This window comes from Symphodus melops, assembly GCF_947650265.1.
Source record: "Symphodus melops genome assembly, chromosome: 4".
NCBI classification, from domain to species: Eukaryota; Metazoa; Chordata; class Actinopteri; order Labriformes; family Labridae; genus Symphodus; species Symphodus melops.
This window is the reverse complement of record NC_136694.1, coordinates 18,571,037-18,595,657: the sequence shown is the minus strand read 5'-3', so window position 1 is coordinate 18,595,657 and position 24,621 is coordinate 18,571,037. Positions and strand designations below refer to the sequence as shown.

Sequence of the window (24,621 nt, the reverse complement as noted above, 5' to 3'; positions counted from 1 at the left end):
TCTCAGTCTCCCTTGCGGGTCCCTCAAGAGAAAGAACAAGGACAGCTGTTGGCACTGTTGTGAGAAATAATCCCTTGGCAATCCTTACTTTTCTTTAAAGCTCATCGGAACTCCTTTCTGGGGTTTTTAATGATGTCTGACTTGGAAGGACTTTGAAACAATATATCGGTGACTTTTAAAATATCCTCCAAGGCATGACAAGGGGCTCCTATTGTGCCAGGGAGCATTTTAAAAGCTGCATTAGTCACTCCTTTGGACTCTCTGTAATACTAACTCTTATATGTACATAAACTGAACCAACCTGGCATCTGTATTTTATTTTTATGTGCAATAATGACCACAACACAAGTAAATACAGCTACACGTCTGCATGCTATAACAGCATGTATTAAACTTATGTAAACAATTTAAGAATTGATAAATGTTCAGTTGTATTTTAAATGTTGACCCAATCTTCAAAATGTATGACCACAGCTCATTCTAAAGGCTATGCTGAAGGCAACAATGACAAAAACTAGTTATTTATCAGAGAAATATAACACACATATTTCTAGACATATAAATATAAATTCCAAACAAATTCTGAGTCTGCCAATTATCTGGCGTGGTAGACGTCCCAATCTGTGTGATGTGAAAGCCAGAGAAAATAACTATTACTCAAGCAATATGCCAGATGACATGACCAAATACAGAAAACCCTTGTGATAGGCTCCCATCACTCTATATATATATAAAGGGCCCACACAGGGAACCCCAAGCAAGACGAGACACTCAGCAAAGGTACGTTTGTTCTTGACTAGGATTTACTCCAATACAATGTATTTCACTTAACCCAGTACAATGTGCCATTTGTATAAAGTTCATATTGTGATTGTATAGTAGATCAATATTTTCTATGATTAAGAACATATCAATATCATTTCTCTTATTTTACAACTTACATCTTAATGTCTTTTTTCAGAACTTTGCAGAAATAACAACTCTGTTTACCTGGTGTCAACAAGGTAAAACATGCTTTACTAACAATTGACCAGAACCTATATTTAACAAATCACAATAGAGCATTCTCAAGACTACATAAATAACAGACATTGTTGAAGTCATCACTATTATCTTGTTTATTCTCTTGCAGAAAAGGTCCATCATGCCTGACACTGACATGGAGTGTTTTGGCACGGCGGCCATTTACCTCCGGAAGCCAGAAAGAGAGAGAATCGAAGCACAAAACACCCCCTTTGATGCTAAAACAGCATACTTTGTAACAGAGCCTGCTGAGATGTACCTCAAGGGTAAACTCATAAAGAAGGAGGGTGGCAAAGCCACTGTGGAGACTCAAGGCGGAAAGGTAAGAACGAGATAACTAGGATTAAAAATTTAATTTAAAGGCTTAGCGTTGACATTTCTGATTGCAATTTAAATGGCTGTGCTGGCATTTAAACTCTTCGGCATCATGATCTATTAGAAAGTGTAATTCAAATTCCAAAAGATTGATGTGAAAAAATAATTAGGCTACTTTGGACTTTAAGTTGTATTCAAATGGTGACGCCCACTTCCTCTGGAGGGGTGCTGGAGGTAATTCCAGTGAGGTGCAGCATGAAAAAAAAAAAAAAAAAAAACATACAAAGAAGTGAAAACAGCTAGTAAGCTATCTTTAGTGAGGTGTAAGGAAAAAAATATACTTTTTTAGTAACTAGAGTTCGGACTGAAGAAAGAGGAGAGGAGAAAAAGGAGGAGATTTAAAGTTTGGATTTCTTGGACTGTCCAGATGATGCTCTATGGCCACAATGTCTCATTTGGAAAGAGTTATTAGCTAATGACAGTATGAGGCCATGTAAACTCTGACATCATAATGAGATAAAGCACCCCAGTTTGGTGACCAAATCACTAAGGCTTTTTGATAAAAAGTTGAAGAAATTGCAGTCACAGTGCTGTAGCTGTAGAACTCCTGACTTAAAAGAAAAGATGAGCAGAGTGTACACACTTTTGGTTGCAGCAGGAGATGTGAAGGGATGTGTAGAAAGTGTTGTACATGGTTATATAGCAGTAGTAATAATAAGTAAATAATAAGCAGTCAAATGTGTCTTGCCTTAGCCATAACAGTAATAATTTTTGGAGATAACACAATTGATACTTTGCACTTGTGGTCAATGAACTATGAAGGTGGGAAAATGTTTTCACAGCTTAAAAAGACAGCAACAAACCTTCAAACACTCCTGATCAGAACCGTTCAGTGCAAATGGGCCTACCGATACAGCTAAACAGTAACCCATCCATTTAAGCAACGGATTAAGAGGAAATAATTTGAAAGAATTAAGACTTCTGATAATTAATCACAGTGGACCTCTCACTGCCAACCTGTAAAACCTTGAAGGGACACAGGGGGCATTAAGCCTACACTTTAGGAATCTCTGCTTCAGACGACCCATGTGACTGCTGGTGGACAGTAAAAAGACGACTTACGTGCCTTTCTTATCTTTGAACAGTCTTTAACTGTAAAAGAAGATGAAATCTTCCCCATGAACCCTCCAAAGTACGATAAAATTGAGGACATGGCCATGATGACCCACCTCAGTGAACCCTCTGTGCTGTATAACCTCAAAGAGCGCTATGCAGCATGGATGATCTACGTGAGTTTTGCAGAGGAGAGAGAAAGAGAATTTACATCGCGTTGACATTTACTCAATAATCAGATCAATAATCTTTTATATTTCACACAACTATAGACCTACTCTGGGCTGTTCTGTGTGACTGTGAACCCCTACAAGTGGCTCCCAGTGTACGACTCAGGAGTTGTCGCAGGATACAGAGGCAAAAAGAGGATTGAGGCTCCACCCCACATCTTCTCCATCTCTGACAATGCCTATCAGTTCATGCTCCAAGGTATCACTTACAGTGTTTGTCTTGAAATATAACAATATACTGTTGTCTCCTCACTGACGCACATCATTGTGATGTGTTGCAGATAGAGAAAACCAGTCCATCTTGATCACGTAAGTAATGTTTTTTATGTCATTATCTGCAGAATTTGTATTGTTAAAAGTAATTTTAAATAATATCTATAAACACCCTCTTCAAATTAGCGGAGAATCTGGTGCAGGGAAGACTGTCAACACCAAACGTGTCATCCAGTACTTTGCGACAATCGCAGTGGCTGGAGGAAAGAAATTAGAGCAGACTGGAAAGATGCAGGTACTATAAGAGGAGTTGCAGGATTTAAATATCAAACCAACATAAAAACAAACTGTGTTCTACAGTATATAATTCTGGGATATATTCAATGATATTTCTAGGGGTCACTGGAAGATCAAATCATTGCCGCAAATCCCTTGCTGGAAGCTTATGGTAATGCCAAGACAGTGAGGAATGACAACTCATCCCGTTTTGTAAGTTTTTTTAATTTTTTTATTTTTTTATTCTCTTTAACTTTAAACTGTTTGCTGTTTTTGTCAATCAATAAATCTATCACTGGAACAAAATTCTGAATGTAAATCTGAATTTATACAGGGAAAATTTATCAGAATCCACTTTGGGACAACTGGAAAGCTGGCTTCAGCTGATATCGAAACATGTAAGACTTGAAACTCATAACACGTGATCATTTTTACTGCACTTAAAACAACTTAATACAAATGACCTGAAAGGCAAGATTGAAAAGAAATCCGTGTGATCCATTTTTTTTTATGTCTGATCAAAATAGTTTTCTTTCCTGTGTACAGGATCTAACAACAGGTCACATTCTTTTTCCATGATTATCTCTCTAAGAGTTAGATTTTTTGTAAATGACATCTTGCTCAAAACCAGTTTTTGCGGGTGTTAAGAGTGAGTTGAAGTATTTTTTTGAATAGCCTTTTTTCTAGAAATTAAAAAAGGGAAATCGTGGATTTGTTTGTGTTAAATATAGTTTTCAAGTCGGGAAAATAATTAAGGACAAATTTAAGAAATGGAACACCAACATTCTTTCACTTGCTAAGGCTAAAGTAATTGTAGATGTCTTTTAAAAGAGCTTTTCCTCTCATTTTGTCTCATTACAGATCTGCTGGAGAAATCTCGAGTGACATTTCAACTGTCTGCTGAGAGGAGCTACCACATCTTCTATCAGCTCATGACAGGCCACAAACCAGAGCTGATAGGTGTGAGACTAGAGAACAATCATCTTTAGTTTTTCTGCAAAACTGAACAACGATGGTCGATCAAAGATAGAACTATTCTGTCATTTTTATAAATGCTTCTTTTTTTCCTTCCCCCCCAGAGGCTCTTCTGATCACCAAAAATCCATATGACTATCACATGATCAGCCAGGGTGAAATCACTGTCAAGAGTATCGATGATATTGAAGAATTCATTGCAACTGATGTAATGTACACTTAACTTATTTTTCTGGTTGCATTTGCAACTTTTACAAATCATTGGTCACATTTATCATTTTAGAATAAACACTGAGTCAGAAACTTCTCATAGCTCTCTATGAAATCTATTTATGAGGCTTATCATTTTTTCTTTCTGTCGTTTTAAATGAGTAAACTTGATTTCTGGGGGGCTTTATTTATGTCAGGGTTTTAAAACAGAACAAATAATAATAATGTCCTTGATCACTTTTGTTTTTGCTTTAAAGGGAAGTGTGTTGAGTTACACCTGTGTGATAAGTGTTAAACCCATGTTTGTATTTTAATCTGGCTCTTTATTCCACAGACTGCTATTGACATTCTGGGTTTCACTTTGGAAGAGAAGGCGAGCATTTACAAGCTGACTGGAGCTGTGATGCATCATGGAAACATGAAGTTTAAGCAAAAGCAGCGTGAAGAGCAAGCTGAGCCTGATGGCACTGAGGGTATTACACCACTATGAGCTTAACTTTAGAGTTTGTTACCTGAAAAAGTGCTGTTGTTTTACAAGAACATAAATTAGGTGATCTGTGGATGGGTTTTGACTGAAATTTTTTTTTCCTCCATTAAGTGGCTGATAAAATCGCCTACCTGATGGGCCTGAACTCAGCTGATGTGCTAAAAGCCCTCTGCTACCCAAGAGTGAAGGTTGGGAATGAGTTTGTGACTAAAGGTCAAACTGTCCCTCAGGTATGGGATTACAAGGATGGCAAACAAATATATCAAATAATTTCATTTAAAAGACTGACCTTTCACATTTAAAGTTTTAATTTTAAATATGGATGGAAGCTTGATATGCCTTGATCGTTTTGTTAGTCTTTACAACCTATCTCCCTGATGATACTTTACTATTGGTTTGCACAATCAGGTCAACAATTCTGTCAGCGCTCTCTGCAAGTCTGTCTATGAGAAAATGTTCTTGTGGATGGTGGTCAGAATTAATGAGATGTTGGATACCAAGCAGCCCAGAAGCTTTTTCATCGGTGTCCTGGATATTGCTGGGTTTGAAATCTTTGATGTAAGTTAACAGAATGTTGCAAGTGTCCATTATTTCATTGTGAGCCAGCAGCAGTAATATTTTAAACTGCATGTCTGTCCTTTTCCATCTTAAGTTCAACAGCTTGGAGCAGCTGTGCATCAACTTCACCAACGAGAAACTGCAACAGTTTTTCAACCACCACATGTTTGTGCTGGAGCAAGAGGAGTACAAGAAAGAAGGAATTGAATGGGAGTTCATTGACTTTGGTATGGACCTGGCTGCCTGCATTGAGCTGATTGAGAAGGTACTACTGGCGACATTAAAATCATTTTTTCACACAATTGTATTCCAACCATTGCATAACAATAGTGATGTTTGTATTTTTTGTTACCATGACAGCCAATGGGCATCTTCTCCATCCTTGAAGAGGAGTGCATGTTCCCCAAGGCATCAGACGTCACCTTCAAGAACAAACTGTACGACCAGCATCTTGGTAAAAGTGCCCCCTTCCAGAAACCAAAACCTGCCAAAGGCAAGGCTGAGGCTCACTTCTCCCTGATGCACTACGCTGGTACTGTGGATTATAATGTGAACGGCTGGCTTGATAAGAACAAAGACCCTCTGAACGACTCAGTGGTTCAGCTCTACCAGAAGTCATCAGCCAAACTTTTGGCTTTACTTTACGCATCTCATTCCTCAGGAGACGGTAGGGATAATGTTCTAAAGTGTAACTTTTGGTTGCATTTTCTGCTTTATTTGTTGCGGTTATATAAAAATGTTGTTTAAAATATGCATGTAATATCTTTATTTTTTCCTTATTTTTTTTGTGTGACAGCTGAGGGTGGTGGCAAAAAAGGTGGCAAGAAGAAGGGTGGGTCTTTCCAGACTGTATCTGCTCTGTTTAGGGTAAGTATCACAAATAACTTCCTAGCTGATAACTTAAACAGATTTCCAAAGAATGCCTAATGCAAGGACTGCAGAAATAGGCAAATGCTAATATAGAAAATGTTGTTTTTGATTTGATCTACTTTTTAGGAGAATTTAGGCAAGTTGATGACCAACTTAAGGAGTACCCATCCCCATTTTGTGCGTTGTCTGATTCCAAATGAATCAAAGACACCTGGTAAGACAGATATCAGTAATCAGTAATTATTAATTTAAATACTTCTCTAACTATGCTACAAAATACTTATTTTAACATGTCCTTCAGGTCTCATGGAGAACTTCCTGGTCATCCATCAGCTGAGGTGTAATGGTGTGCTGGAAGGAATCAGGATCTGCAGGAAAGGTTTCCCAAGCAGAATCCTCTACGGTGACTTCAAGCAGAGGTATCTTCAAATATTTACTTAAATGTATGAAAATGTTGGAATCAATTAACTGATTTTAAATCGATTTCCCTCCCATCAGATACAAAGTATTGAATGCTAGTGTCATTCCTGAGGGACAATTCATTGACAACAAAAAGGCATCAGAGAAACTGCTGGGTTCTATTGATGTGGACCAGAGTCAGTATAAATTCGGACACACAAAGGTAATCTATCAATCAGGAAGCTGCTTTTGTTTTTGTTTTTTCTGCTTTCACTGAACCTGCAGGTTTGTGACCAGTCATGTTAAGTCACATTTTGTTTAAGGTGTTCTTTAAAGCTGGTCTTCTGGGAACTCTGGAGGAGATGAGAGATGAGAAGCTAGCTGAGCTGGTCACAATGACTCAGGCTCTCTGCAGAGGTTTCCTCATGAGGAGAGAGTTCCAAAAGATGATGGAGAGAAGGTAATGCAGACATGGAATATAACACATTAAAAGCCCACTACTTCTGTAGAGGGACTGTCAGTTCATCACAATTTATTACAGTATTGCGTGAATTTGATGAATTCAAACAACGTTTCCTGTTGTTTGAATTCAACCCTGCTTTAATTTTGAAATAAAATAAGAACCTTTTGGTAGATTGAATGTGATGACATTAATTTTAAAAAAGTGAAACGTTTGACATAAGGTGAACATTAGTTTTGGCACATCAACTGAGCTTTCAAGGAGTTTTTGAAGGTAAATTGAGACATTAAAAAAATGCAGCAGTGTCATTCTTTTCCATCACTGTCACGACAGTGAGATACCTTGAAAGCTTATTCTACGGTGCACCTAAAGGGACAAAATAGCATGTAATTTTACATGGTTTAAACAATTCAATATTTTTAGACCTTTATTGATAGAGAATAACTCAATCATGCTGACAACCTTGACAGACAATAAAAAAAATAGAAATAAAAGCCTAACAATTTCAATTGACAGCCCAAGATCGTTATTTTAAAAATTGGTGTTTTACATTTGAGTATCCATTCCTCCTATAATAATGGGGGAAAAAAACCATTTATGACACAACATAAAATAATCTGGGTTTTATATCTTTTATCCAAGGGAGGCAATTTATTCCATCCAGTACAACATTCGTGCATTCATGAACGTCAAAACATGGCCATGGATGAAGGTCTACTTCAAGATTAAGCCTCTCCTGAAGAGTGCAGAGACTGAAAAAGAGATGGCACAGATGAAAGAGGACTTTTTAAAAACCAAAGACGAGCTAGCAAAGGCTCTGGCTAAGAAGAAGGAACTGGAGGAGAAGATGGTTTCTCTTGTTCAAGAGAAGAATGACTTGCAGCTACAAATTCAGTCTGTATGTACTGTAAATCTTTAAAAGAGAATTGCTTTCACTGGGATACAGTGTTTTCAGTTCAGAGGATTTAATTTTAATGCAATTTCAATCAATTTTAGGAAAGTGAAACCCTTTGTGATGCAGAGGAAAGGTGTGAGGGGCTCATTAAATCAAAAATCCAGCTCGAGGCCAAACTCAAAGAGACGGCTGAGAGACTGGAGGATGAGGAGGAAATGAATGCTGAGCTCACAGCAAAGAAGAGGAAGCTGGAGGACGAGTGCTCTGAGTTGAAGAAAGACATTGACGACTTGGAGCTCACACTGGCAAAAGTGGAAAAGGAGAAACATGCCACTGAGAACAAGGTTGGTATTTTCCTTAAGGCCTTTAAATCTGCTCTTTTTATGACTGAAGTCATTTTACATGATTATTCCGATATTGCATTATGCGTATACAGGTCAAAAACCTTGTGGAAGAAATGGCCTCTCAAGATGAGACCATAGTCAAGTTGACAAAAGAGAAAAAAGCCCTCCAAGAGGCCCATCAGCAGACCCTCGATGATCTGCAGGCAGAGGAAGACAAAGTCAACACTCTGACGAAGGCTAAAGTCAAGCTGGAGCAACAAGTGGATGATGTGAGTAATGCAAACAACGTTTTTTCTACTCACTTGAAAATGAAAACCAAAATCTAATACTAATGTGGCTTAAACAGCTTGAAGGTTCTCTGGAACAAGAGAAGAAGCTACGTATGGACCTTGAACGAGCTAAAAGAAAGCTTGAAGGAGATCTGAAACTCGCCCAAGAAACCATAATGGATCTGGAGAACGACAAACAGCAGTCTGATGAGAAGATAAAGAAGTAAGAGTAAATAAATTCACAAATGTAAAACATTGTATGTCATAGAGGAAAACTGGCATTTTTGTTTAGCAAAGATGTAGATTTAAAAGATCACTGCTAAAATCAATTACTGGATTCTTTGTGCTGAAACTTATTTTTGAAAAGAAACTGTTATTATTTGTAATTTTGTTTCCCTCAACAGGAAGGACTTTGAAATGAGCCAGCTTCTCAGCAAGATTGAGGATGAGCAATTACTCTCTATTCAGCTTCAGAAAAAGATCAAAGAACTTCAGGTACAGCATGTTAAAAGTATCTAATAGAGACGACACTCCACTACGCTGGAACAGCAACATTTGTTTGACTGATAGACATATTTTTCAAAAATGATGTATTTCTATCTCTACATGTTAACATCAGGCTCGTATCGAGGAATTGGAGGAAGAGATTGAGGCTGAGCGTGCAGCTCGGGCCAAGGTGGAGAAGCAGAGGTCGGATCTCTCCAGGGAACTTGAAGAGATCAGCGAGAGGCTTGAAGAAGCCGGTGGAGCAACATCTGTTCAGATCGAGATGAACAAAAAACGCGAGGCAGAGTTTCAGAAGCTGCGTCGTGACCTGGAAGAGTCCACGCTGCAGCACGAAGCCACTTCTGCAGCCCTCCGCAAGAAGCAAGCTGACAGCGTGGCAGAGCTGGGAGAACAGATCGATAACCTCCAGAGAGTCAAACAGAAGCTGGAGAAAGAGAAGAGCGAGTACAAGATGGAGATTGATGACCTCAGCAGCAACATGGAGAGCATTGCCAAATCAAAGGTAACAAACTCTTAAGATGAAGGTGTGAAAGTTCTGCAGGTTCTTTGTGGTAATCCCATACAGGAACTTTTTAGGTACTTTGGGTTTGCTGTGCTTAATTCATGTGGAGGGGTTGCATGGGGGTAGAAACTGTCTTTCAAAAAATGATCCAAGGCAGACTGTAGGATTTGTATGGAATTCAAATTCCTTCATCTTTCATGGACAGTTTTTTTGAAACCACAGGCACATTGTGAACGACTAAGGTCTTGATCAGGGTCATTTTAAGCACTCGGGAGAGTTACACTAATTTGTTGAAAGGAAGGGTCAACTCTGAATATGCAAGAATGTTTAGGTCAAAACAGAGAAGTGATGCTTCATCAATAGAAGGGGAGAGAGAGGTAAAAAAAAAAGGGATGTGAACATATAAAAGGAAAAGGTAAGTAAGGAGCCAACACAAAATACAACAAAGAAAAGGAGGTGAAAAAAGAGACAAAAAGGCAATAGACATTGAACATACCAAAACGGGGCCACACCTGATACATTTCTCATTACCTCCCAATCCACACTCTTCGACTCATAACAGAAAAAGTCCTCCACCGTCCTTTTTTTATTTTCTCAAGCTTGCATTTTTCAAAATATATTTATGTAACCGAGCGGGTTGACTATGCATGAACTTGTGAAACTATAAAACAAAGAAGTACGGAGTCTGTTATGAGTTGAACATTTGTCTGCTCCTTTATTGCCGCACACGGCGGGAGCACCCCGCACGGGTCCCCAAGCACTCACTTCCGTTCCTTGAACCTTTACAAAATAAAAGCCAACCCGCATAACAAAATAAAATAGCTTACATACTTCCCCCCCTCCGAAAAGAAACGTCCTCGTTTAAAAAAAAATCAACAGTATAAATGTAAGAAACATGTACAAGAGCACAATTATCACAGCAAACAACTGCCTCACATAACAACACAGTATCAACACAGTACGCACCCTCAAACCCAAAATCGTACACCAGACATAGCTGATACACAGGGAATGGTAATTGGACCCACCATTGGCATTGACACAGCCTGCTATAATAAGACAACAGTTCACTATGAGCACTCACATATTTTCGTACAATTTTTTCCTGTTTTTTTATTATTATTTTTTTAAGTTGAACAAAACAAGTCACACATAACTGGTAAAGTCTTTGAAACAACTGGCTGATTCACAGTCCTGCCAAAACGAGACACAGTCCTTTACGGGTTGCTGGCGGTCGTAGTCCAGTGCAGCCCCAAGGCCACCATCAGCCAGAGGTTCTTCAGGCCCCCCGGTTCCAACGTGTCGACCCCTCCTCCAGCAGTGAGGGAGCATGGATGGGAGAAGCTGAGATGCTATCTGAAGAATCAGCAGGCGATGGCAGTGTGTAGGGTCTCAGCCTGACAGTCAGAAAAGTCACAAAGTCGGCAAAAAAAACATGTCCCGGTGCACCACTCGAGACGGCACCAAAACATCCCGGAACACGTGCCTCCCGTCCATGGCACAAACAACAACAAAAAAAAACAAGGCGTGTAGTTGGGGGAGGATACGGGTGAAGTCCTCAGGCGAGACGCGGCTCGGACTCGTGCCCCATCCTCACTGCACCAGCAAGGCCAAGCACGTGCCAGCAGTGGCTAACCTCGGCTAGCTATCTGCAACTTCAACAAACTATTTTTAAGGTGGGCCCTCAAAGCAGAAAAAAACATCCCACCGCTGCCACCAATGTAACCGAGCGGGTTGACTATGCATGAACTTGTGAAACTATAAAACAAAGAAGTACGGAGTCTGTTATGAGTTGAACATTTGTCTGCTCCTTTATTGCCGCACACGGCGGGAGCACCCCGCACGGGTCCCCAAGCACTCACTTCCGTTCCTTGAACCTTTACAAAATAAAAGCCAACCCGCATAACAAAATAAAATAGCTTACATTTATATATTTTTTTACTTCTGCAACCTCTTCACAAAATAAATAAATAGCTTTTCACTTTCAAATGAGTCAACAAAATTAATAACATTTGCTAAACTTCTCTATGCAGTTCTTATTGAATAAGACAGCATTGCATTACTTTGGTTTAAAATAACTTTAAGACACTTTTCATTTCAGACCAATCTGGAAAAAATGTGTCGAACACTTGAGGATCAACTGAGCGAGCTCAAGTCAAAAAATGACGAACATGTTCGACAACTGAATGACGTTGGGATTCAAAGGGCAAGATTGCAGACGGAGAATGGTAAAGAAAATATATCTTTGTGTGACTTCTGTTATATTTACCACAACATGTTTGTCTTGCCCCTCCAATACAGAGCCCGTGTTGAATTGAAGCAACTCTCACCTTATGTTCTCAGGTGAATTCAGTCGTCAGCTGGAGGAGAAAGAAGCTCTGGTCTCTCAGCTAACGAGGAGCAAGCAAGCTTACATTCAGCAGATTGAGGAGCTCAAGAGGCACGTTGAAGAGGAAGTTAAAGTATGTGCTTATGATAGACACTATCATAGATTTGTAGGCTGTATTCGAACTTCTGAGTTTAAAGAATAAGACCAGACATACTCAGGTAATAGAAAATGTCTATATTTCTTTGTAAGGCCAAGAATGCCCTGGCTCATGCTGTCCAGTCATCCCGTCATGACTGTGATCTGCTCAGAGAGCAGTATGAGGAGGAGCAGGAGGCCAAGTGTGAGCTGCAGCGTTCAATGTCCAAGGCTAACAGTGAGGTGGCTCAATGGAGATCCAAATATGAGACTGATGCCATTCAGCGCACTGAGGAGCTGGAGGAGGCAAAGTAAGTCATTAATATCCTAACTCTGTCTATCACCTTTGTTAAGTATAAATCATAATGTATTGAAAGTGTGTGAAATGTTCTCAACAGGAAAAAGCTCGCCCAGCGTCTTCAGGATGCTGAGGAGTCCATCGAGGCTGTGAATGCAAAATGTGCCTCTCTGGAAAAGACTAAACAGAGACTGCAGGGTGAAGTGGAGGATCTAATGATTGATGTGGAGAGAGCTAATGCTCTGGCTGCTAGCCTGGACAAGAAGCAAAGGAACTTTGACAAGGTTTGATTTTTATTAATGCCAGTGCTAACATGTGGAGCAACAACAGTGGGTAAGTAAATTACAGTGGTGTCTTTTATATGTTTAGGTACTTGCAGAGTGGAAGCAGAAGTATGAGGAATGCCAGGCAGAGCTTGAGGGATCCCTAAAAGAAGCTCGCTCCCTGAGCACTGAGATGTTCAAGATGAAAAATTCATATGAAGAAACTTTGGACCACTTGGAGACCCTGAAGAGGGAGAATAAGAATCTACAACGTATGTAGAGGTTTCAAACTGCTGACACAGATGGTGTAGAGTTTAATTATGACTCCATGTTTTTTGTATGCTCAGAACATCACTCTTTTAGAGAACAGTTGTTTCATTTTGTAGAAAAGGACAGGTTGAAGATAACAAGGTTATGCCCATCAGTATGCCATCAGTTTTACTGCCATTGGTTTCTCATTTTTAACTACAGTCAAAAGAAATATAGCATATGATATGTATATGTAGTTGTATGGTACATTTTTAAAAGTCCACAATTTAGAAATTTTACAACTTCTTCACTAACCATTTCTTACAGAGGAGATCTCTGATCTGACTGAGCAAATTGGAGAGTCTGGAAAAACTATTCATGAGCTGGAGAAGTCCAAGAAGACAGTAGAGATAGAGAAGTGTGAGCTCCAGACTTCACTTGAAGAGGCAGAGGTACTGTTTGACAAATTATCTTTTAATTTTTTTTAAAATGATGCTGGGGCTTCTTTTGATATGAATGGATTATTTTTGTCAAGGCTACCCTGGAGCATGAGGAATCCAAGATTCTCCGCATTCAGCTTGAACTCACTCAGGTGAAGAGTGAAGTTGACCGAAAAATTGCTGAGAAGGACGAGGAGATTGACCAGATCAAGAGGAACAGCCAGAGAGTGATTGAGTCAATGCAGAGTAATTTGGATGCTGAGATCAGGAGCAGAAATGATGCCCTGAGAATCAAGAAGAAGATGGAGGGAGACCTCAATGAGATGGAGATTCAGCTGAGCCATGCCAACCGCCAGGCAGCTGAAGCCCAGAAACAGCTGAGGAACGTTCAGGGACAGCTGAAGGTACATCCAGAGAAGGATTAGTGGAGAAGTGTCTTGGTTCATAAAGTAGCTTTGAGTGTTTGAAGATATGTCTTTTGATGTTTTGCATTTCAGGATGCCCTGCTTCACCTTGATGAAGCCATCAGAGGTCAGGAGGACATGAAGGAGCAGGTTGCCATGGTGGAGCGTAGGAACAACCTGATGCTGGCTGAGATCGAGGAGCTGAGAGTTGCTCTGGAGCAGACGGACAGAAGCCGCAAAATAGCTGAACAGGAGCTGGTGGATGCCAGCGAGCGTGTGGGGCTGCTGCACTCTCAGGTAAATAAGATTCAAACCAATACCTGACAAATACTTGACAGCTGAAAATTACAGTATGTAATCCTGAGTTTTATTTTTTAAGAATACCAGCCTTATAAACACAAAGAAGAAGTTGGAAACTGACCTCATTCAGATCCAAGGTGAAGTGGAGGATGCAGTCTCGGAGGCAAGAAATGCTGAAGAAAAGGCCAAGAAGGCGATCACAGATGTGAGTGATTTTTACACTACACTATTTAATTATACATAATACACAGAGTACTACATTGTCTTATAGGTATCTCGTCATATGGTATACATCGACTACAGTAGGCTTTACCTTGTAATACACAATTTATCATGTCAGGCTGCCATGATGGCAGAGGAGCTGAAGAAGGAGCAGGACACCAGCGCTCACTTGGAGAGGATGAAGAAGAACTTGGAGGTGACAGTGAAGGACCTGCAGCATCGCCTTGATGAAGCGGAGAATCTGGCCATGAAGGGAGGCAAGAAGCAGCTCCAGAAACTGGAGGCTCGGGTAAATGTTGTTTCGTACCTCTTTTTTTTTTTCACTGTAAGAAATGACAGCTTCTCTGCATTTTAAAACTCACTGAAATTACTCTTCATTATTCAAGGTTCGAGAGTTGGAGGCTGAAGTTGATGCTGAACAGAGGCGTGGTGCTGAAGCCATCAAAGGAGTGCGTAAATATGAGAGAAGAGTAAAGGAGCTCACCTATCAGGTAATCTACTATTTATGTCTGTTACTTTAACTTTAGCTACTACTTATTATAATTTAAACAACCTTACTTCAGTTTCTGTTGGTGTTAAAAAAAAGAGGTTGGAGCTGTTATGTGTCTGTTTCAACCTGCTATCATTACTGATCTATGACAGGCTGAGGAGGACAAGAAGAACATTGCTCGACTTCAGGATCTGGTGGACAAGCTGCAGCTGAAAGTGAAATCCTACAAGAGACAGTCTGAGGAAGCTGTGAGTACTATCACTTCTCATGTACCACACTCATTCTGAAAAGCAGTATGCAGGTTTTGACTTCACTGTGTCTTGTCATACAGGAGGAGCAGGCCAACACTCACCTGTCTAGGTACAGGAAGGTACAGCATGAGATGGAGGAGGCTCAGGAGCGTGCTGATATTGCAGAGTCCCAGGTCAACAAATTAAGGGCAAAGAGTCGGGAAATCGTTACGATAAGGGTAAATCAACATTTTAGTTAAAAGAAGTATCTACAAAAGCTAAATAAATGATAATGAGGATTTGTCTTCTTTTTTTTTTCAGACTAAGGAAGCAGAGGAGTGAAGGAGAAATCAAAGACGACCAGTAACAAGAAGTCATACAATATGAGCATCTTGTTACTTTTGTTTTAGCATGTTAAGCATGCTGTTCAATAAAAGTAGATAGTCTGCTGCATCTTTACTGCGTCCATTATTTTTTAATAAAATGCTTACGAACATAATTAATGTGGAAGCAACACATACTAAAATGGTAATTATTGTATTTTATCTAAATCTTAGGAGGTCATCTTATTTTTATAATTACAAGAAATAACAATAATAATGTTCAAATAAAGTATATTGGTATACATTCTCCTGTGCCACTATTGTGACACAGTTATTAAAACAGAAGTGTAAAGGTTTTGTGTTTGATTTAAAAAAATGAAGAAAAAGAAAACAAATATGTATACATATATACATTTTTCACACGACCTCACCAAAGTCCCGTCTGCCTCCCACTCCCACCGTCGGAGAGCAGGGAGAGATGATGGGAGAGGTCACGGCGAAACGTAGTTAAAATTTAAATGAAGTGTATTTGTATACATTCTCCCGTGCCACTATTGCGACACAGTTATTGATGCAGACATGCAGAGGAAAATTGGAATAGTTTGATTTTTAAAAAAATCAAAAAAGGGAAAATAAATGTTTGTGTACACAGACATTTTTTTTTGCGCAACCTCTCCAGACCCCGCATCACGCCCCTGCCTCTTTCCCTCTTTTCGGGTACCAGTTAAGAGGGAAAAAATTGAAAAAATAATAAAAAAACAAAGAAAAACTATACAAATATTGAGGCATTTATTTCACATTTTTCTTTTTAGAAGTTTAGATAGTATGCCCAGTTGGAAAAGTGTGTTTTCACAAGCATGAGTGAATACACACTCTTCCAACTACGACAGTCATCTCTCCTCTCCTGTCTGAAATACTCTCGTATTTCACACAGGAGCTAAGAACTAAAACAGAGTCCTTCCTTTTTTCCTGAAGTCAAAAACATGACAATCTGGTCCCAGGACTTTTTTAAAAGGTCTGATGAAACATAGCTCTCAGTGACAATACACCTACGACACATTTTCTTACCTAAATGTTTTGATGCATATTTTCAAATACATTTAGTTTGCTCAGTCATAAAATCAATCAGTTTATGAAGGTCTTCTTGTGATTAAAATCCTCTTCCCCATACTACATAGTGCACTTCTAGGACATACAATTTAATATTAGAATGAAAAATAGCATTCCTTATTACATCTGTGTTTTAAATAACAATATTTAATAATATTAAATAATAATATTTGCAGTATTATTGAAAAGAAATTGTTGATATTCGCCCATATGTTCCAATACTGACAGCGACAAAGCTAGTCCGTCTCTACCATCTCAGATGTTTGAATGTTTGGTAAGGATCAGTTACTGAAAATAAATTCAAGAAATTGCATTTATTGCATACTGCACATAGTTTAAAGCAGACTCTAAGCTACGTCTGTTTACTACTCAAAACCCTTGAGCTGGAATCTTTGGGTCACCTTACTGTTTGTTTGTTTATTTGTTGTTGTTGTTTCATTTCAATTAATTGTTTAAAGACATTTAAATGCACTGAATATAAAGATTAGTATTACTCAATTATATATCATTTATAGATTTGATTATCTATATCAGCACCTTTTACTGATTTAGACATTTTCCCTTATTGACAAACGTAATGTTTGTTTAAATTTATTTGTGTGCTTTATTTTAATCTACTCAATTTAAACAGGTTATTCTTTAGCAACTGATTTGACTTATATTAACTCAACTTTTAACAAAGTTAGATTTAATTAATAATAATGTGTGCAATCTGTTGCCTCAATTTTATTGAGTAGTTTAATTTTTTTTTTACAGTGTCCTCCATATTGTGTTTACTTCTCTGAAAACTGCAATTAAAATGATCCTCCAAAGATTCTCCATTCAGGAGTTGATGGCTTCGGGTATTTTAATAAAGAAAACTAACTAAGAAAAATAAGCAGTAGCATATTTTCAGAAACAAAAGACAAACAACCTAACATACCACACGAGTGATTACGCTCCAAGTTCTCAAGGCAACACCCACTTTTTAAAATAAATACTGTAGTGTCCTGTAATTTAAAACGTAGGTATACTGTTTATGGCCTTTGTCACTTTGCATTAAGTTGAGCATCACAATGCATTGCTAACTACACTTTTTAACTGTTTTAGATCAAAACAGTATTTTAGTGTTGAAAATTGGCCGTAGATTAACAGCAATTGCTTTTAATGCAACGTTCAAATAAAGCTTATTGTTTCATGCGTGCAAATACTCATGATATCTTTCTGATATCGTGGTGTAATACCATCACACTATAGCCTACATTAAGTGTATTACTTTGCTTGTTAATTTCGTTTTGTAATGTAGCATCATAGACTGTAAATATTACGTGTAGTGTAACACCCACAAGTTGTCATAAACATTACAGTATAAAATAACTCGCCTTACTTTTGTAAACAAATGAAATTGTTGAGTTAAATCATCCAAACTTTCTATATGTTTTGTGACCAGATGATAGCTGCTGAATTCAAAAGAAGAAAAAAGGCGCAAAAATAACAGGAAGTGCTCGTCAAATAAAAACTGGCTAATTCTATTTAATTTGATTCATTAAAAAAATCTCTTACATTTAGAATTACATAAACATAAAGAAATATTTAATACAACCCAAATAAGCACATACTATCTGAAACATTTTTCTTTGAAAGTTAAATAATTATCACAAAATCAGTGACACATTTGTATTGAATACATGTTATTAGATATATTAAATTAAATGTACATGACCACAGAATAATTTATTACAGTGTGGAAATTCATATTAGGACCATAAATTTAAGATTAAGAATATCAGGACGCAGATTGTTTGCAGGCAGATCATGCAAAAAACAACAATCTAAATCTTACTAAATGAAGCTGATTGGATTAAATATAGGCTATATTTGTGATTATTGTGTTTTATAACTGCTATTTTGGGGGGAATATCTGTTTTCTTATTTATAGATTCTAAATAATGTGTTCTTTGCCAAAGAGATAGCACAAATCCTTAACCTACACATCTTCAGATAAAACTGAATGTATGGTATTTTTTTCCTACAAGGTTTTATTGCAAACTTAGCTTGGTCTGGGTTTACTTTTTCAGTGGCAGAGACACTGAGGAACACAGAAATATTTGAAAATGCAATAGACACTAGCGTAGCTTTATGACAATCCCACTGATCTACTTGCAGTGGGTAATTTGACGATGTATGCTATCAACCTTATCAGAAATGTGACCTACATTCCTCGCCATTGTCAAAACCACCCCCCTCTGCATCATCCAGTATCGAGAGAGTTTAAGGCTAGAGGGGGTTTTAGGTTGAATGTTAGTCTAGTCAGCCTGACTTATTGATCCTTTGTCTGACAGACAGACAGAGGTTGAAACAAGTCGGAATCTATGGCCTCATACATTGCCCTGAAAATCAGTAATCTAGTTTTCTATTCATAAATCCATTATGCTCTGGTTGGTACTAGAAGACTGTTCTTAAACTCTTCCTTATGTCGACTGGTGTATAATGAATAATCCTGAATTTCCCTCGGGATCAATAAAGTATCTATCTATCTATCTATCTATCTATCTATCTATCTATCTATCTATCTATCTATCTATCTATCTATCTAACAGTTTTTTTTATATAAAATATATTTCAAAGATATATACATGGACTGACCCTTAAAATTGCTGTAACATGGGACGATATTTTATCTAATATTTGGTTTGTAAGTGACTGCCAAATGACTCCATATAGACAACACAGAATATCAGCAAGTACTCACCATTGTAATCTTCTGCCCGGTTTGTGTTTATATTACATCCAGTAAATGACTGACTGTTAAAACATATCTTTGACCACCTTACTATAAGCTATTAGTATTGTAGCCTATACAGGTGCCACAAAGCACACAAAGAACGCAAATGATATATCAAAAGGTTGGTCCTAAAAATAGGCTGTATTAATAAATACAGAATTGTTCTTAGTCAAGTGATGTCTGCAGCTTAAAACATACAGCTTACATTGGCAGCAGTAGGACATAGGCTACGTTAACTCTCTAAAAGGAGTAGTACTTTGAGGACTTTGGAGTGGTTCTCCAAAAACTCCAAAACAGATCCTAAACGCTGATACTTGAATACAAGACAATACTGACAACCCCTGAATGCGGAGAACAGTAACTGCATCACTGCATAACAGAAAGACAGAATTGTGATATTAGTTTGGGTCACCAGAGGTCAGCATTGTACGCGCTGCATTCTACTGCTGTCAACGAGGATCCTGCAATACAAAACAGGATGCACTACAGACTGGCGTTTCCCTTTGTTTACACGTCAGGTCTCGTTGATACTAAAGGCTGATTGATTCCAGATCAGGTTTCGGGCTGGGTTTTCTTGGATGAGCTTCGCCGTGATTTGGGATGCGCAGAGGGCTCTGCAGCCGCTGCAGACTGGGACTGCTGCAGTGTAAACAAGACTGCGAGGCTGCAGCGCCGCCGTCTGTGGACTAAAACACAACGACACAGTGCCATTGGTAGCCTAGTTGACTTCTCAGTTTAAACGAGCACAGTTTTATCAAGAACCCTCAATCAGTTTGTTAGTGCGCAGTTAGGCTACTTTTTTTATCCAGCAATAGTCGTTGTTTCATTTAATTTGACTTGCTATGTAGGCTACCTCGCGACGCGTATTTATTCAAATGGACTTCACATCCAAAGAAGTATCGGGAAATGACTGACAACCAGGAAACCCCTGATGCTGAGGATAATAGTCCGTTCGGGGGCGCGACCTTGCCGCTCCGGCCGCCAAGCGAGCGCCTCTCATGCCCCAAGAGCAGCGTCTGCTCACGCTCCTACTTTGTTGTAGTGATGGTGTTTTTTCACGTCTACATCATTAATGTTATTGCGCTGCTATTCTACGTGCATTACATCAGCGGACAGGAAGATGCCAACCGGAGTCGTGATGCTCCCAGCCGTGACCACCAGCGCACTGAGTCGGGACGTCCGCCATCAAAGCCCGACTTTCTGCGCGATGTTTCGCTGACAAGAGTCGAGGGAATACGGGTAAGTCACTCCGTGATTTACTCTCTATACCTTTATTTTACACACGTTAACCTAGAGAATCAACAAACTGCTCCGGCTAATCTTTCAGGTGGGACATGTGCAGAAGGTGTCACTGGTGCCAGGCAAAGTGCACGAGATGCGGACTCTGAGTATGAAACCTCTGCTGTTTGGTAAGAGCCACAACATTCAGGAACAAATGTGAAAAATACAACTGGTTGCAATTTAGTGGATATTATGTTTGCAACAGAGTGAACAGGAGATTTCCCTCCTTTTTTATGACTATTTCTGCAGAGATCCCTAATTTTTTGTCCGAGGATGAGTGCCGCGTTGTGATGCAGCTTGCACAGCTAAAAGGTCTCATGGAGAGCCAGCTGATGGTGCAAGAGGGGCAGGAAGAGCTGGCCAAAGAGCTCAACTTGAGCCCAGAGGAGATCTTCAACCTTCTGGATATCAACCAGGATGGACAGTTGCAGCTCCATGAGGTGTATGTCAGTTTGTGAACTGAGCACACAGGCCCCAGTGTGTGTGCCATCTATGCACTGCATACATGCACTGCATGTATGTTTGTAAGCTCAGATTTGATTAAGTCATATTTTACTATCGCTGCTCTGACAGATACTGACTCATTCTCGAGTGAGGGACGGCATTTGGCTCACACCAGAGAATCTGCAAGAAATCTATACTGGACTCAAAGCTGACAAGGATGGTAACGGTAAGAAATCCCCCTATGGCATCACTTAAGAAATGTATTTATTTATAATGTAATTATTAGAAATGTAGTTTTAGTAGTCCAGGAGAGTCAAACAGGGGGAAGAGTGTTGGCTTTAATGTTTGGTTGTAACATACTTTTTTTTCCATAAACGTCATTAATGATTAATAACCTCTTGGATTGTTTTATTTGAAGGATTTTTCATGATTTATTGGTGCATTGAGAATACAAGAATACCCAGTGCCACGTAGTCACTGGACTGTAGATTACATAAGTGATATAAAGTATTTGGACAATAAGTCCTTAAGTCAAATCAGCAGTCATTTAAACATGTCTTATTGGAATCCACAGCTCTTTTTTAAACCAACATCTGTATACAATTTATTCAACTTTATGTTACTAAGCCGTAAGAGAAAACTAATGTCCCTGAACAAAAGGTGCTAATATTGAAAGACGGGCTACTGCTATAATGTAATGGTTGCTATAATGAGTGAATATTTAGGAATGATTTCCTTTATGCAAAAATAAAAGTTAAGTATAGGCTAAATCAGAATTATTTTTAAACTCTCCTATGTTGGACAGGTTTGCTGAGTCTAGAGGAGTTTACACTTCTGAGCAGTGATGCCTTCCAGCGCTTCCTGATGCAGCAGGGTGTGAAAAGGAGTCAGCTGGTAAGGAACAGCAGACACACATGGCTGTACCAGGGCAAAGAAGCACACCAGGTCCTCCAGGACCTCAAGACCAGGTAGGAAGACGAAATATGTTCTCTGATTTAAGATTAAGAACCGTAGTAGAAGGGCTTTCTTATACTTTCCAACGTCAAGATTGTTTTCCTACTTTTTGGTTTGTTTTTTAAAGGGTCACTCGCCTCACTCGGCTCCCACCCTCATTGGTGGACCTTAGTGAGCCTCTTCAGGTGGTTCGCTATGAGGAGGGAGGACACTACCACGCCCACCATGACAGTGGACCTGTGTATCCTGAAACCGCCTGCACACACACACGGCTCGCTGCGAACACCTCCACCCCTTTTGAGACTTCCTGCAGGTGAGATCACTGGAGTGCAAGTTGTTGCAAGAGACTGACATTTCTCAACAAAAAAAACTCTTAAACGTCCAGCGTGATTACCAGTCTGACATCCCATCATGACAGCTTGCATGTGAGCTTACGTGAAGTCATATTGTGAATGTGGAAGAATGTGTGTACTTGTTTTCAAGTGTCTGTAAAGTATATGTGTTACTGTGTTTGCCCCCATACGTGCGTGTGTATGTCAATTTAAATCTGTGTTGCACACCCAGGTACATCACAGTTCTCTTCTACCTGAACTCTGTTGAGGGGGGTGGGGAGACCGCATTCCCTGTGGCAGACAACAGGACCTATGATGAAGTGGTGCGTAGCTGTGTGTCGGTCCTGAAGTGTGCACAGAGAGCCCTGTGAACATACTTTGCATGTCTTTCATATCTGTGTTGACTCACAAGTTTTTCAGCTGTTGCACGGGTCTGACAATAAACAGAGTGCATAACTGAGTTTGGGTGTGTGTTTTAGGCTCTCATACAGAACGACATCGATCTCATGGACACCCGAAGGAATTGTGACAAAAGTAATCTGAGGGTGAAGCCAACAAAAGGGACAGCTGTTTTCTGGTACAACTATCTCTCTGATGGAAAAGGTAGGCAATAAATGAGAAGTTTAAAAAAAAATACTAACATAATGTTGCAGGAAAAATGTTAATCAGCAGGTACTCATGTTATCTATTTTTCATGTAAAACATATTCTAATTTTTTCTGGTACACACACTATGAACAACATGATCTCCTAAACTTACAATGCTCAGACAATGTCCGTTACATATAATCACAATATCATGGAATTATTAAATAAACGATACTATAGTCATGGTAGCAGCTGTTAGCTGTTTGTTCACACAGCAGGATGGATAAAACGATAACACCTTGATGCTCATCAGTTATTATATTAATATTATGTAGCCGTCTAGTATTTGCCACTTGATGGAAAGATCATACTTAGTCTGGACCAAACTGGTGGTCCAGCATTACTGTCCAAGGGGACTTTCAGCTTACTGCCAAAAATGCAGAATATGAAGTCGATTTTTTTTCCCCCTGTCCTGTGGGACACACTCAGGCCCATGGGGGAAGCTGATGTTTAAATGAGATTAAAGCCCATGAGGAACGATTTATTTTTAAAAGAGACATCATTCTGTCAATAAAGATCAGCAATTGAAATCAGTGAATTCATTTATATTTATTTGATTAACTATCCATTGTCCAATGACAGATGAAATTTAGATAAAAACTTAAATAATTCAAGTCTTGTGTTTGATGGCCAAAACAACATGAACCCTTTCAAAATACAGAAATGATATGAAGGACAACAATATGAAATGTGTTGTTATTTCTCTCCCTCAATAGGATGGGTAGGAGAACAGGATGAATATGCTTTGCATGGAGGCTGTGTGGTGACACATGGCACCAAGTGGGTCGCCAATAAATGGATCAACATTGATCCAGATTACCAGCGGCAGGCTCGTTACCAGCAGCTGGTTTCACAGCAGCCAGAGGATGACGATGAGGAGGGTCTGACCCTGAACCCGGACACACAGAGTTCTGATGTACATCAAGACTTGTAGCTTTTCAACCAAATGTATATTTATAGAAAAATGAAATCTACCTAGCCTTCTTCGGTCCTGTGCACACATTTTTCACACACCCCTTGTGGCCAGTATGTAGAGACAAAATATATTCAGGGAATGAGGTCACAGGGGCTTTATGCAACTGTTAAAAGATGCTGTTGGTAAATGTCGCTAGGATATTTGGATCCTGTTTACTTTTTCATTAGTCTGCTATTATAATAGTTTCCCATCAAAGGAATGTTGCACTAGAAACTCATTTAAAGCAACAATATGTAGTAATTTGGTTTGGTTCACAGTGAGGCCACTGAAGGTCTCAGAGTGTAGCTGCACTGTCATAAGACAAGCTTATAGTGCACAGTGCCGTTAGACTCCCCAGCAAAGCACATTCATGTGGAAATATAAATGTACAAGGTACAGTAACAGTACCAGATTTTGTGCAAATAAATCCACCTTTGAAACAGCTATTTACAGGTGAAAAAAGTTACATATTGTTGCTTTAAGGAGTTCAGACAAAAAAAAATCCTTTGCATGCATTAGCTTTTGCTTTGAGCAAAAATTGCACTTGAATATGGAAGTGGCTGCTGTAAACACTTCACTGTCCTTCCTTGTTGTTGCTACAATGACCAAAAAAAGGAATCACACACTGTCAGTGTGATGCATGTTGCCTTGTTTTTTTCCTTGAATTTATTAAGATTTTCTGCCAGATTATTTTTTAGACGGGTGATATTTGAATGTTTCATTTTGCTTATTTAATTATTGATTTCTTTCCTCTAAGCGTTACTGTATCACTCTCCCGCACTGAATAAAAGTTTATTTGAGCTTG

At 39.0% G+C, this 24,621-nt stretch overlaps 2 protein-coding genes across 2 annotated transcripts; both read left to right on the top strand.

Annotated features, from left to right (window-relative positions):
• The first annotated feature begins 740 nt into the window (after positions 1 to 740).
• LOC306821978 (myosin heavy chain, fast skeletal muscle-like) lies at positions 741 to 15,459 on the top strand. The gene is made up of 41 exons (XM_079340650.1): positions 741 to 780; positions 962 to 1,004; positions 1,133 to 1,345; positions 2,484 to 2,627; positions 2,724 to 2,880; positions 2,963 to 2,990; positions 3,081 to 3,189; positions 3,291 to 3,383; positions 3,505 to 3,568; positions 4,032 to 4,130; positions 4,250 to 4,353; positions 4,690 to 4,828; positions 4,954 to 5,072; positions 5,251 to 5,400; positions 5,495 to 5,665; positions 5,761 to 6,067; positions 6,197 to 6,267; positions 6,397 to 6,484; positions 6,572 to 6,689; positions 6,769 to 6,892; positions 6,993 to 7,129; positions 7,772 to 8,027; positions 8,126 to 8,368; positions 8,461 to 8,637; positions 8,715 to 8,860; positions 9,042 to 9,132; positions 9,257 to 9,646; positions 11,748 to 11,874; positions 11,990 to 12,108; positions 12,225 to 12,421; positions 12,509 to 12,692; positions 12,778 to 12,943; positions 13,248 to 13,372; positions 13,456 to 13,764; positions 13,858 to 14,061; positions 14,144 to 14,269; positions 14,405 to 14,575; positions 14,673 to 14,777; positions 14,929 to 15,024; positions 15,108 to 15,245; positions 15,328 to 15,459. The coding sequence occupies exons 3-41, from the start codon at positions 1,145 to 1,147 to the stop codon at positions 15,346 to 15,348; spliced, it is 5,814 nt and encodes a 1,937-aa protein (XP_079196776.1). The 5' UTR covers positions 741 to 780; positions 962 to 1,004; positions 1,133 to 1,144; the 3' UTR covers positions 15,349 to 15,459.
• Positions 15,460 to 19,620: 4,161 nt separating this feature from the next.
• On the top strand, positions 19,621 to 24,603 carry p4htmb (prolyl 4-hydroxylase, transmembrane b). The gene is made up of 9 exons (XM_079340610.1): positions 19,621 to 20,442; positions 20,531 to 20,612; positions 20,734 to 20,924; positions 21,058 to 21,154; positions 21,734 to 21,896; positions 22,010 to 22,195; positions 22,447 to 22,537; positions 22,694 to 22,817; positions 23,578 to 24,603. The coding sequence occupies exons 1-9, from the start codon at positions 20,110 to 20,112 to the stop codon at positions 23,793 to 23,795; spliced, it is 1,485 nt and encodes a 494-aa protein (XP_079196736.1). The 5' UTR covers positions 19,621 to 20,109; the 3' UTR covers positions 23,796 to 24,603.
• The last annotated feature ends 18 nt before the right edge of the window (positions 24,604 to 24,621 follow it).

Excerpts from the sequence above, each read along its gene's own strand:
- LOC306821978 (XM_079340650.1), top strand. The coding sequence starts at position 1,145 with ATGCCTGACACTGACATGGAGTGTTTTGGCACGGCGGCCATTTACCTC. Across the intron at positions 9,133-9,256 it reads AAAAGATCAAAGAACTTCAG|GCTCGTATCGAGGAATTGGA; the intron begins GTACAGCATGTT and ends TGTTAACATCAG. Across the intron at positions 14,778-14,928 it reads TAAAGGAGCTCACCTATCAG|GCTGAGGAGGACAAGAAGAA; the intron begins GTAATCTACTAT and ends GATCTATGACAG.
- p4htmb (XM_079340610.1), top strand. The coding sequence starts at position 20,110 with ATGACTGACAACCAGGAAACCCCTGATGCTGAGGATAATAGTCCGTTC. Across the intron at positions 20,925-21,057 it reads GACAGTTGCAGCTCCATGAG|ATACTGACTCATTCTCGAGT; the intron begins GTGTATGTCAGT and ends CTGCTCTGACAG. Across the intron at positions 22,538-22,693 it reads ACAGGACCTATGATGAAGTG|GCTCTCATACAGAACGACAT; the intron begins GTGCGTAGCTGT and ends TGTGTGTTTTAG.